General features: G+C 37.4%; 1 protein-coding gene across 1 annotated transcript; it reads right to left on the bottom strand.

Moving 5' to 3' along the window:
* Positions 1–3,567: 3,567 nt before the first annotated feature.
* On the bottom strand, positions 3,568–12,710 carry UBE2A (ubiquitin conjugating enzyme E2 A). The gene is made up of 6 exons (XM_063083486.1): positions 12,489–12,710; positions 12,269–12,349; positions 11,847–11,872; positions 6,263–6,352; positions 5,178–5,266; positions 3,568–4,843 (listed from the first exon to the last, which is right to left on the bottom strand). Exons 1-6 carry the CDS (start codon positions 12,530–12,532, stop codon positions 4,715–4,717), a joined length of 459 nt encoding a protein of 152 aa, XP_062939556.1. The 5' UTR covers positions 12,533–12,710; the 3' UTR covers positions 3,568–4,714.
* Positions 12,711–13,016: the final 306 nt, after the last annotated feature.

The raw sequence follows: 13,016 nt of genomic DNA, 5'->3' as shown, positions 1-13,016 counted from the left end.
TGTGTCTTTGATATTGCTGTGTCCCTCAGACTTTAGTAGTTTGTACAAGCAAGAATACATATCCAAATGGAATTTCATGTGAAAGAAATTCTCATTTTAAAGGGCATAGCACAGCAATCTGCAACAATATGTAAAGTTGATATTGACTACGATAAAACTACAGTCTTAATTCCAGACTTACTGAAAATGTCAGATCATTTTGTATTATCTATTTTCATCTTTGTGTGAAGCCAGTTATAGAATGTTTAACAGTAAATTGTGCTGTACATGTAAAAGTCCTTACCAACTAAATGATGTAAAACTTTCTTAAAATAATTTTAGTGTTCATTTATTTATAACTTCTACCATGTGATTTCCAGAATATTGGAAGTGATTTACTGTATTTTGCGATATGAGTTTTAAAAAATTCTAGTCTTCATGCTGAGAGAGCACTACTTGAGAGAGCAGTTGAAGTTTCAAAAACTTTGATTCAGTCTGAAGAAGGGAAGCTTGAACTGTTTGTTCTTGGTGCCTTGCAGAGAGACTCACAGCAACTCTCCATTATAGCTTTCACATTGTTTGGACGTGCAGCACGTCCAAGACAACCACAGCTGTGGTCAAGCTTGGTAAAAGACTGAAGATACATTGGTGCTTTGATGAAAAGGTCAGTTGGCTGGTCCCTCTCTCAAAAAGCTTATTAAGCCCAAAAAGCCAACTTTGTAACATATTTAAAACTGCTATTTTCGCTTATTTCCGGAATGTAAAAAAAAAAAAAAAAAAATGTATAAAAAGAACTAGTGTATGCTTCCTGAATAAAAAGGAGCCAGAGTTGATCAAAATGGTAGTGTGCTTATTTCTGGGCAGCAGCCTAGTGGTGACACTTTGGGTCTTTGGAGAAGGGAAGTGGTGTTTGAACAAAATATTTCAACACCAGCGCATGTGTGGTTGAACATAATGATTTAGGAACAGATAGGAATCAGTCACCCATCACGTTTTTCTTATGGCCCAACATGCTGGCTTTAACCAAATCTTAAGCTGTGTACTTCTGGGTGATTTTGTTTTTGTATCTCAGATAAGTCAAGAATAACCTCACCTATAACAGCACAGATGAATATTAATATTGACAGTTAAACACCACCAATGAAATGTTCAGGACAATTAGGTTGTTTAGTGTCTTAAAACATTTAGCATCATGCTTGACGTGTAATTGGCCCACAATAAACAGTAATTTCTTTCCCCCTGTTTTTTTATATTTTACATTAAAGTGTCCATTGTAGTTAAATGAATATTTTAAAAATACTAAGGGATTAGCTTTTACACCTGGATCTCTGTAACTTGTAGTCACCTACAGTGACTGTGTGTGATATTTGCTTTCCACTGTTTCTCTTCCTACTTCCTACAGTGTGTGTGGCCTTTCCTAATGTTGGTAGGAAGAGAAATGGTGTGCATTTTATTTTGACACTTGATATTTTAACAATGGCAAAGGGAACTAAGCTAAAATCTTTACAGATTTTATAGGATTACTTTTTTTTCCTTACCTACAATGTTCATGGTAACCTTGAGAAACTATGGTTCAATTAGTGAGCCAGAAAAACCTGTCTCAATTCTCTAAGAGTGGCAGAGTGGCTTTGGGGATTAAAGGATGTGAAAATTTTACTCATTTCTTTTTATGTTTCTTCTACCCAAAATTATTTTTTGGGGGGAGGGTAGGGGGAAGGTAGTGCAATGATACATAGAAATCTGGTTTGTTTAGATGAGCCCAACAGAACGGCATATTAATGTAGTTAAAGTTGAGAAAGCTCCCAAATAATTGGGCCAAGTATATACAAATTTGGCTCCTGGATTTGAGGGATCAAATTTCCTAACTTCTTAGACCAGCTTTGGTACTGATGCACAATTAGAGCGAAATCACTTAAATCTGCTTGCGAATAAAATAATGTTGAGAAATGGGGTTGGTAAGAATGAGCAGCTGACAACCTTTCTGTTCCATTTTTGTCCCCCTGTTCCTGTATTTTCTCTTTCTTTGAAATAGCAGTCATTTTTAACCCAGCAACCTTGCTATAAAACCTGCACAGTTACGTGAGCAGTTCCGAGTTTTATTTGGATTACGTAAATATGTTATACTGAGAAACTAACTCTGCTTTCAATTGTATATGTATGTGTATATTGAGTCTCACAGATCGATTTTTTGGATTTTTCCTTCCCCTTCGATTACAAAATGAATAGAAATATCATGCATTCTGTGGGAATTCTTTTTTTAGTACTATGTGATGCATTCACTTTGCTATGAGTAACCCCTGGGTCCTAAATAAAGGACTAATTACAACTTTGGTTCTTCATCATACCTCCTTCCCCACATCAGCAGGTGCAGAATTGAAGACTCAAGTTCAAATCTGACTGCCATTTGAAAAGGGAACTTGCAAATCTGTTTTAGTTAACTTTGTTATAATTATTACAGGCAGGCAGCCTGTGATGTTTGTTAAAATCATAAGGGGGAAAAAGGTGATTAGCATTAAACGATCAAATGAACAGTTTGTGGTGCCTTTGACCATGGATATATTATGGGAGGTCAGCTTGTGGCCTCTGTTGTAAGGTTTTAAGATTATCCCATGAAAGAGTTTGGGAATAGGGTTTCTCAGGAGGTGTACAAAAGAAAAAGTTAAATCTTTCCATTCCCACTCTCACCTTAAAATTTTTCAAGTATGATTAATGGTGTCAATATTTAAGGTACCCAGCCACAGCAGGAAGAAAAAGTTAACATAAAATGAATCCACCAAATAAAGACCAATTTCATGTAGTTCTACATAGAAACAGAAATGGACTTGAGGGAAAATGCTAAGCACATTTAAGGACATGGCTCCTAGGTGAAACAATCCAATGAATGTGGTATTCAGTGCAGATTGAACTCTCCCACACTGAGGCTTCTTTAACTACCATGTCTTAGAAGATGAGTGGTGTACATACATCACAAGGACTTAATTTCATTTAGGGACCCCCATCCCCAACCAACCAAGTAACAAGAGATGAGTTTCACAAAGTCATTGATTGTCCTTGTCTCCTTAAAATGAGCTGGGTTGCTCAGAAGAAAGCAGAGCTTGTATTAAACAAGATGATTGAGGATACCTGTACTCCCCAACTTTATATAGGATTTAAAAACACCATTTTATAATGGTTTGGTACTGTTTGTTTTTAAGCTAGGGCTTTTTAGGAGCTGGGATGTCAGGATCAACAAGTTAGAACTTGGTCTCTGAGGGTGCTGATAAATACCAGGTTTGTTTATTCTCCCCCACCCCATCACAATTTCATTCCCTTGATTGACCATAATGTATACTGAAGTAACTTTTATTTCATTTTATATCCTATTAAAATGTTTTTAAGACGCATTAACATTTAATGATTGAAAAGGAAAAAAAAAAAAAAGTGCTCATGAACAGTATGTACTGTCTTCTCTTTTTCACCCCCAAAATCAGTACTTTTGCTTTTGCCATAATGTTTTAAGGGGGAAAATGAGTAAATATGAGATCCCAATAAGAAATACTAAGAATTCATACTTTGTGAAATTTTAAGGATATTTTTATTTACAAGTTTTGAAAAATGTACATTTTTTTACATGGGTTACTTGTGCAAAGTTAGATTTAGAAGAGTGATAAATGCATAAAAGGTGAAATGGAACATTAGACAAAACATTTACAAGCCTTTATCCCACATTGCTACTTAAAAGTACTATATATCTAAAAGTATAAATAACCAAAAAAAGATTGCAGATGTTGGCTTTAAGGGTCTAATAATGCTGAAAGGGAAGAAGAAACTAAAGCATGCAGAAGTAACTCAGAATTTGAGTGGAAAATAATTTGCCACAGATGTGCTCCCCTCTCTGAATTAAAACTCATAAAAAAAAAGGATGGAAGATCGTAAGTTTATTCATCTAGGGCAGCACGGCTCCGTTAAAAAGATTAAAGGATCTCCAACTTTCCCTAGCTCAAAAACACTGTTTCCATTCCTCTGCTCCCACACCTTTTTAAAAAGCAAAAGCCCAGAAGACCAGTATTCTGAAACTTAGCATGGGTGCATCCAGTCAATATCTTGCAAGGAGAGGATGTGTCAGTTGTTACTACAATTGCTGGACTCCTTTGGCTGAGTCCTTCAATGTTCTCCTTCCTCCCAGTAAATACTATCTTGTAATTCATATTGCTTACATCTTAGTATATCGTTTTTAGCCTCCATTCCTCTTTCAAAACTGATGCTTACATGGATTTGTTTCCCTATTTTCTATAGGCCATATTCCAAACACATTCACTTCTAAATCCAACAACTGAAGAACCAGCCAGGATGAAACACTTCAACAATCATTTGGCTAAAAATGACATCCTGGTCATCAAACTGTGCATAAGTACCACTTGTATAACAATTCACTTTAAAAGCTTAGTGTAAAGTACAGTAACAAATAACTACCCGAAGACTGAAGATGAGACACAACAGAAAAGAAATTAAGCATTAGTAATTTTTGCAAGTAACCCAGGTACAGTACATTTGATTTCATAGAGGGTATTTTCTGGTGTTCATGGAGAGGGTGGAAGGGGTGGGAAAAGCTTGGTAAGGAAAGATGGAAACAGCACAACAGCTATTTTGCTTTTAATAAAGTAAATGTAATGATACTGAGGAATAAGAAGGTGACAAACACATTAAGATATATATTTTTCTTATGGCCAGCCTCTTCTTTTGCTGCAACCAGGGGTCAACAATCACGCCAGCTTTGTTCTACTATTGCAGAAACACGCTTTTCATATTCCCGCTTGTTCTCCTGGTACAGCTGAGCAGCCTGGCTGTTTGCTGGACTATTAGGATTGGGTTCATCCAACAGAGACTATAAAGACAATTTTTAAAATGTCAGTTCCTCAATGTAAAACATATTTTCAGAACAAACAGCTATTTTATAAGGTAATGACACTCAACTGAATTGTCCTAAGTAACAGCTAAAGTTGCTGTCTTTAGCATACTAACCTAGAGTTACATTAATCTGCTAGTAGCTATGTTTTTCTGGTGGCTTGGGTCTTAATGGTCTAGGCCTACCTTTCATCTATAAAACAAATAAGCTTTGGCCAAAAATAAAAAGGTCTATTACATTATGACTTTCAAAAACAATTCAATTGCTAATATAAACATATTAAAGGTCACAGTTGCATTAAGGAAAAATTCACCTGTATGGATGTTAAAATTGAAGACACATCATAGGTTGGACTCCAGCGGTTCTGAAGTATGTCCAGACATATACTACCATCTGCATAGACTAAGAGCATAGAAGTAGGTACGTTAAACATAACAAGACCACTGAGGTTTTAACATTGTATTAAAGACAAAATAGTCAAGAATACCTTGCTTTTGAAATTTAGAAAGATTCCTTAGCTGTTTCCCAGTTAACTGACTAAAAAGATGAGTCATTATTGTTAGTAGTGAAATAATCAGGGTGATCAGAGAATGTCAAATGTGACTGGTATAAAACTGGAAGATAGATACTTAGTGCTCATTCTTCTGAAAAGACTGCCCTATCATACAGGAAATCATATACACTTTCTAACAGCATCCCTAGCTATTCATAGACTTCTGGGAAATTCATCCCACCAAATTTGTAAACTATATCTCCTATTTGAAATAACAAAAGATAGCTCAGAGTTCACAAGGCATAAAGATAAAAATATCTGATACCCTGAAAAATACTTTATTAACCTGAATAAAAGGCAAGCTGTTCTAATGCTTACTACTAGAATAAAAAAAGCAAAATGCTAAGTTAGAACCATCTGTGGTGCTTTTCCAGCATACTATATGCCTGGCCCTCAACAACAAAATCTGATATTCAGTAGATCTGGTGTAGGGCCAGGGCATCTGTATTTTTTAAATGTTCCACAGTAATTCTAATATGCACCCAAAGTTGAAAACTATTGTTCTAAATGCTAGTGAAAATAATTACAAGACTACCCCAATCTGGCCTAGCATTAAAAGGGAACCTCAAGAGTATCCTAATTTTTCTTTAATAAGTAAATAACAAAGATCATTGAAATCAGGAGGCTCTTAGACTCCAAGCAAAGGGAAAGTACCTTCGTTGCTTCAGTTTTAGAACTACAGATCAAGACAATGAGAGACCACCATGAATAAGTTCAGCTTTTAGGAAACAGCAAGATGCCTAAAAAACTACTCAAGTACTATAGACAAGTAAATAGGAAACGTGGAAAACCTCCATAATAAATACTGTAGTAGTTTAAAATACTGTATTAGAAGTGATACTTGCCATTTGGATGAAACATCTTAGAGACAAATCTAACTGTAGGTGGTTTATTCGGATATTCTTCAGTGAATTCTATTGTAAGCTTAAATGTTCCTGCAGTTAAAAAAAGAAAGGTTTAAGAAAATGTATTTATCACTTTGTTCAGCAGTACTTTGTTTTTAATGCTATGTGAATTTTTTTCAAGTATTAAATAATGCAAAGATATAGGGTATAAAGGAAAGAGCAACCAGGTAAGAAATACGTCTATAGGAATTGCTCCAAGAATCACCACCCAAAGGTGATTTGTTTTTTGTTTTGCCACTATTCTCCTGCAAACTTAATGACAGTCATTATAAATTCAAAATTACTGCCTGTAGGATAGATAAGTTTAGCTACTGTACATTTTGAAAATGCCCTTAAAATAAAATGAGAAGAAACTGGGCCCAAAATTTGGCCTTCTTCCTTTACAAGACTGAAAGACCTCAAAGGCCTATTTTAGTCAGCTGCCATCCTAAGTTCTCCAGTGATTTTTTAAACTGATTAGAAAAAATGAAAGCACAAAGGTTCAAAAACCAATGCTAATAATACAAATCCACAATCAAGTTTTTTTTTTTTAAATCAAAGGGAATAAGTATAAAAGTTCACTGGTTCCTTCCGTTTCATGTAATAGTAACACTATAATGTAAGCTTAATTGAATTTAAGCCCGAAAAAACTTCATAGTCCCTCTCAAAAACCCTATGACCTTATGACTCATAAGGTACTTAATTATAAAATCAATTATTCACACTTATGGAGGGAATTAATGGCAGAACAATTTAAAAATCACATTTGGTTTAGATTTCATTCATGTCTCTAGCTAATTTATCTTTCTAATAATGTTTAGGCTATTATTGAAATGAAAGTTTTTTTCTTGAATTTGTGTCAACCCAAGGTAGCAGGAGGCCCTAAAGCATACGAGGTTATAGACTTATTTATAAGGCATGGACAAACTGGATTTCATTCAAGACTTGTAGGATGTTGTGATTTGGAGAGATATGTCCTTCAAAATGTTATTTTTAATCATGTTTGTTAAATAAACTCAAAAAAACATTTGGGTAATTTTTTTTTTTCCTGACTGAAATCTCTTCAAGTAAACTTAAGAATTAGTTACTACCTGGTATAAGGAATGCATGTTTCACTATATTACTCTGGTCCATTTAATAAATTATTTATTCTAATAAAATAGACCATACTTCAGAGAGATAATTTAATACTGGTTCCTTCAGAGTTATCAATTTACTTCCCCCCTTGTTCCCATTAATAGGGTTATCACTACTTAAGAAAAAAAGAGACTACAATAGCTTGATCTGTTACGCAGCAATACCAAAAAGTTTGTTTGTACTAGTAAACTCATTGGAAACAATTTGCTAACAAAGTTGACCTTGTTATAAATATACATTCTAAAGTTTCAGAATCACTTAAAATGCAAACTATGGAAACATTTTATGTTCCCCAAACTATTGTTACTCCCTAAACTATTTTCTTCTGAAAGCCAGATCTGAAGATACTATGTATTATAACTAAGGAAAGAAAGTAAAATCTTATGGAATAGCCAAATATACTGTAGCCCATCAGAACATACTTCACCTTTAATCACCAGCTCTTTTTGAGGAAGAAAGCACAGTTCTTCCTTTTCAGTATTATTGACATAATATACAAGAAAAGTGGGAATGTTAGAGAGTTCAAAACTTTGAGCTTCCTTGTTATCTCAAGTGTAAACGCATTTGAATCAATGTGGAGATCTGATTAAAGTGTAGCTAAGAAATTTATCATCAAGGCATTGCTCTAAAACTGGGCAGATTTAATAGCACACAGAGATCCCAGCTTCCTTAAATTAAAACCATCATTCAATATGATATCCAAAGGTGGTAAAGCAATACATAAGACAGGCATAAGCAAGAACAGTACAGCATAGTGGTTAAAAGCATGAGCTCTGCAGTCAGGCCTGGGCTTAAAGCCTTGCTTTGTTACTTTCTAGCTGTGAAACCTTGGGGAAGGCGCTCAACTTGACTAAACCTCAAGTTCCTCACCTGTAAAATGAGATTAATAATAGTACCCACCACACAGCACTGTTAGGTTTAAATGAGAAAAATATGCATAGTGCCACAAAATAAGTGCTCCATAAATACAGTAATTATTTTAGCTATAATAATTCTAAAGTTGCACATCTCTAGACCTGGTTGAAGGAGGCAAAAACCAAAAATCCAAACTTTACTATCAGAAATATACAATTAATGAATTCAGATATTAAATAGTGCTTCCTTTCTGGCCTACATCAAACACTTTGAGTTAAATACAAGTTGAGTACATACGGTGGTGGCTCACAAATTCCTTAGCGTGAGCTTTCTGCCTAATACTTGTCCAGAAGTTCCATAAGATGGTTACCTAGCCACCAAAGAAGTTCATCAAAGGTCTTTTAAAACAACTCTCTTAGTATCTTGAGAAGTGAAGCAACCTGTCCATGTCTACTCGAATAAATTAAGACTCACTCAAATCTTATTCAAGGTACACATTAAAAAGGGGGTGTTTCATACTTTTAGGCACATTAAACAATCAGAACCTCTTTAGCACAACCCTCAGAGCAATTTCTGAGATCTAAAACAAATGTTAAGGGAATTTAAAATCCTAGAATTAGTATTATGCAATTTCATACTAGAGCTTATTTAGAAAGCTAGACTCTAAAATAACTGAAAATTTAAGCCTCATCACTGTTGTAACACAATCTATACTGATTTTGTTCATCTTCCTGAGGAGGCCAAAACATTGTAAAAAAAAAAAAAAAAAAAAGTGTCATTCTATCTGTACATAGAGACCAGGAAAATTTTATAAATGTCTTAAATGGCTGGTGTATGGCAATAAGGAGTGATATGGTTGAATTAGAGAGAGTATGTTCCACCTAAAGAAATTCACAAATTCGAGTTTTTGAAAATATTGTATTGGTCAAAGAAAACACTTAATACAGGTATTTTCCACTATTTGGCCACGAGTTTGTGACCCCTGAGGAGAAAGCAAAGTACGTGTACTTAAAAAAACATTTTTTTATGACAGAAAAGTATGATTTTTTAAGATAATGCACAAAATTCTTCATCATAAGATTTATTATGAGAACACCCTTAGTGGAATTTAAGAGATTCATTTTTAAAAAGAAAAGATTTACACCCAAATCCTTGAGAACACATCTGTTATAAACAGCAAATACTAATACTTCTATTAACAATTTTCAGATGATGTGATGAAGAATATTATATTCCATAATCTTTGTATTCAGCATATACACCAAGATATTTTGACAAGGAAGTACTTCCTGCCAATGTTTTGGTAGCGTAAGCTCTTGAGAACATATTCCTCTTACATCAAGTGTGTGAAGTTAAGTCAAAATATCTTCAAGAGTTCCTTTTCTTAAGACTTTATCTCTTTAACAGTGGCCTGGCTGTTCCAGAAACTTCCACCATGAATGGTTTACAAGAAAGGTGAAAAAGTAGTTCGGGGGCTCTTAATTTATATAATACATTGGAAAGAGTGAAATCAACTATTTCGCTTATCCCTAATCAGTCTTTTCCCTAACTGTAAATTCCCCAACTGTAACTAAGGGGCATTCGAAAAATGGTCAATATATATATATATATTTTTGTAGCCACAGTGTTCTAGACATCTGAGAAAGAATTCATGGATAACAGACTGTTTAACAAAATGAATCAGAAAAGGGTGCTGTCATTTACCCTGAGTAATTACTTTTAGTAATGCCAGGATGGAGATACACATCATCAAAAATAGAGCCAGTAATAATATCAAAAGGGATGGTTCAGGTACTTAATGGATTCCATAAGTACCTTTTCAATTCATACTGCTTAAATAAAGAGAAACACCCTTGAAATATATAACATAGCCAACCCTGAGCAAAGTGATGTACTATTAACAAAGCTATGCTCAGCATAAAGCAGTCTGAGTAAAATGAGGAAAAAAGCCAATGAAAACAAAGTCTACCAGAGCTAAAGCAAATACACAGTTAATATGCACACAAAGCTTAGGTATAAAGAACTAGCACCAATCTAGTAGAGGAAAATTCAGTCTAGTTAGCTCTTGTTACGGATCAGTTCAAATGATTAACTGCACCAAACCGGTATGCCCTTAGAATCACTCTCTCCTGCCACTGTTTCTTTTTATTGCAACACTGACAAGCAGTGGTGTTTACCCAGGGAGTAAAGTAGAGAGGAAGCTAAAAGTATTCAGGTGACTGTCCACAGTTTCCTAGGAAAATCTGAGTACTTGAAACAAATTATAGAATTGATTGATACTGACTTACCTTACAACATTTTGGCGACTTGTAGCATCAAAAAGCAATCCAACTCAGCAACAAATGTATTAAGTAGTTCGCAGAAATGTTTTTGTTTCCACCTTCAAACTGAGGGGTGTGTGTGTGTGTGTATAAAGTGCTATGTGACCGAAGGAAGATAAATCATTGAGAAAAAAAATAACAGAAAGATCTTTTTCTTTTTTAAAAATACCTCAAATGCTAAAGAATGTCATGAGTTCAAATACTTTTAATCATCTTTTAAATGTATTAAACTTTCAAAAAACAATTAACTAAACACACACACACAAAACTGAGTGCATATAAAACTGTATCAGTGTCAATATCCTGGTTGAGATCTTGTAGTGTAGTCATTCAAGATGTTACCAAACAGGGTAGGAGGGGGAAACTTGGTAAACGATATACAGGGTCTCTCTGTGTTATTTCTTGCCACTGCAGATGAATGTATAATTACCTCAAAATAGAAAGTTTTTAAAAAGCAATTAACATGTGTGTTTTTAAAAGTTAAACCTAAATCAATTAAAAACTATGTACCTATTGGTACCTGAAGTACCTTCAAGTAGTTTGGATACTGATCAAGAGGGTACATTAAGGCTAACCTCAATTCTGAAGCTGTTTTGTGATTACTGACCATAAAGTCTTGATGAAAGCACACACTGAAATTCATGTGAAAATAAGAAACAATATGATACTCAAATTAGGCATTAAGACCTTCTTAGAGTAGTGAGGCTGACAGGTGTTTGATGTGATTGTAGAAACCAGTTATGTGCAAGGAATTCTTGCACCCGTCCAACATCCAAAAAACATATTGAGCACCTGCTGAACACAATTCCTGCTCTTGGGGTAGAATTCTAAATCAGATGGTCTCTGCAGTCTCTGCTGACTGTCAGCAACTGGTTGGGTTTATACTCACTCAGTACCTTGATGGGGGGCTGAATTTAGCAGGATCACAGCCCAAACCTCAGACATCCCTAACACCAGTGCTATGATGCTCCTTTTAAAAAGTGACTGCCTTACCCAGTCACTTTCAAAACTTTCAAAATAGAAAGTTTTTAAAAAGCAAGAAAAAGGGTGCAGTTTTAGTCAAGCAGACAACATCCAGAACAACCTGCCACACATTGGATTCCACGCAAGCCTTTAGTAGGCAGAGGCTAGGCAGAAGCAGGTTCCTAAATGGGAGGCACTTCCAGGATGATTGGGAACCTTGCCCCAGATGATCAGTCTCGTGAAAGGTGGGTAAAGAAACTTTTTCTTACCATCCTCAAACGGGGTCCCTTCGGGCCTGCAACACAAAGAAAAACAGTTCCCGCTTAAAGGGCTCCCTTCTCCACATCTTAGGAAGTGGCTATTCCCAGCTCTGCCACCTCCGCCTCAGGTCAGCCACCGTGGCCTGGGTCGGAAAGTCACTACAGATAGATTGTCTGGGGCTCAGAACACCGCGCAGGCCGCCGCGCCTAACCGTTACCACTCCCCGCCCCGCCCCCTCGAACCCCAATCGGTTCCCCTGGCAGCGGGGACAGAACTAATCGAGGCACAGGCTCTGGGGAGGCGCCTAGGCCCAGCCAGACCCAAACCTGTTCCCTTTCACCCTCCACCTTCGCAAGGGCCTGCCCCAGGGGGGCAGACCGAGCCGCCTCCCGTCCCCCGTCTCTCGCCACCGCGGGAAAAGCAGACTCACCCGAAAATGACCGCATTCCAGACCATTATGTTGTTTTCTGAGGGAGCCCCGCTGACTCCGGCCGGAGGATCCTCCTGCAACCTTCAGGGAGACAGGGGGCCCCAGTCCGGCAGTCGCTCCCGGCTGCTCCTGAGCCCTCCCCTCACACCCGGCCCGACCGGAACCCGCTCTGTGCCCCGGCTGGCAGCCCCCGGCCCCTCGGGGGTCCCTGACCGTTTACCTCTTGAAGTCCCTCATGAGACGCCGCCGAGCCGGGGTGGACATATCTTTAGCGGGGTCAGGGGTGGGGCATACACCGGAGTCTTGGGTCCCGGCGGAGGGTGAGGAGGCCGAGGAGGCTGAAGAAACTGAAGAATCTGAGGAGGAAGCCCCCGGAGGAACCGCACTGCCTCGCCGCCGAAGTCGAGGGTCGGTCTGGCGCCGGCTAAGCACCACCCCGGAGAAGACCGGGGCCGAACCAACCTGATAGGAAAGAGAGGGGGTGCAACGCCGAACGCCGGACCGTACCAAGACGGGGAGGGGTGTGCGTGTGTGTGGAACGAAACTTGCTTAGGTCATTAAACGTTAGCGGGAGCCAGGGGGCGGAGCGAGGTGGTCGAGGGCTAGAGGCGAGCTGAGGGGCAAGCGAAAGCCTACGATTCGCAAGGGTTTAGTGGTGGAACGGGGTCCATCTCCACTTGCTAACTCTAAGACGAACCCTGGGAAGTTTTCTGCTTTTTCCTTTCCTTTTTCTTTTTTTTTTCTTTTG

This window comes from Cynocephalus volans, chromosome X (genome assembly GCF_027409185.1).
Source record: "Cynocephalus volans isolate mCynVol1 chromosome X, mCynVol1.pri, whole genome shotgun sequence".
Lineage (NCBI taxonomy): Eukaryota > Metazoa > Chordata > Mammalia > Dermoptera > Cynocephalidae > Cynocephalus > Cynocephalus volans.
This window is presented reverse-complemented; position numbering and strand designations above follow the sequence as displayed.

What these genes read in the sequence shown, in the direction of transcription:
- UBE2A (XM_063083486.1), bottom strand. Translation starts at nt 12,532, where the DNA reads ATGTCCACCCCGGCTCGGCGGCGTCTCATGAGGGACTTCAAGAG. An exon ending in TGGAATGCGGTCATTTTCGG is followed by an intron (nt 11,873 to 12,268) that starts GTGAGTCTGCTT and finishes TTTGTGTTGCAG; the next exon opens with GCCCGAAGGGACCCCGTTTG. An exon ending in AGGGACCCCGTTTGAGGATG is followed by an intron (nt 6,353 to 11,846) that starts GTAAGAAAAAGT and finishes TTTTAACTGCAG; the next exon opens with GAACATTTAAGCTTACAATA.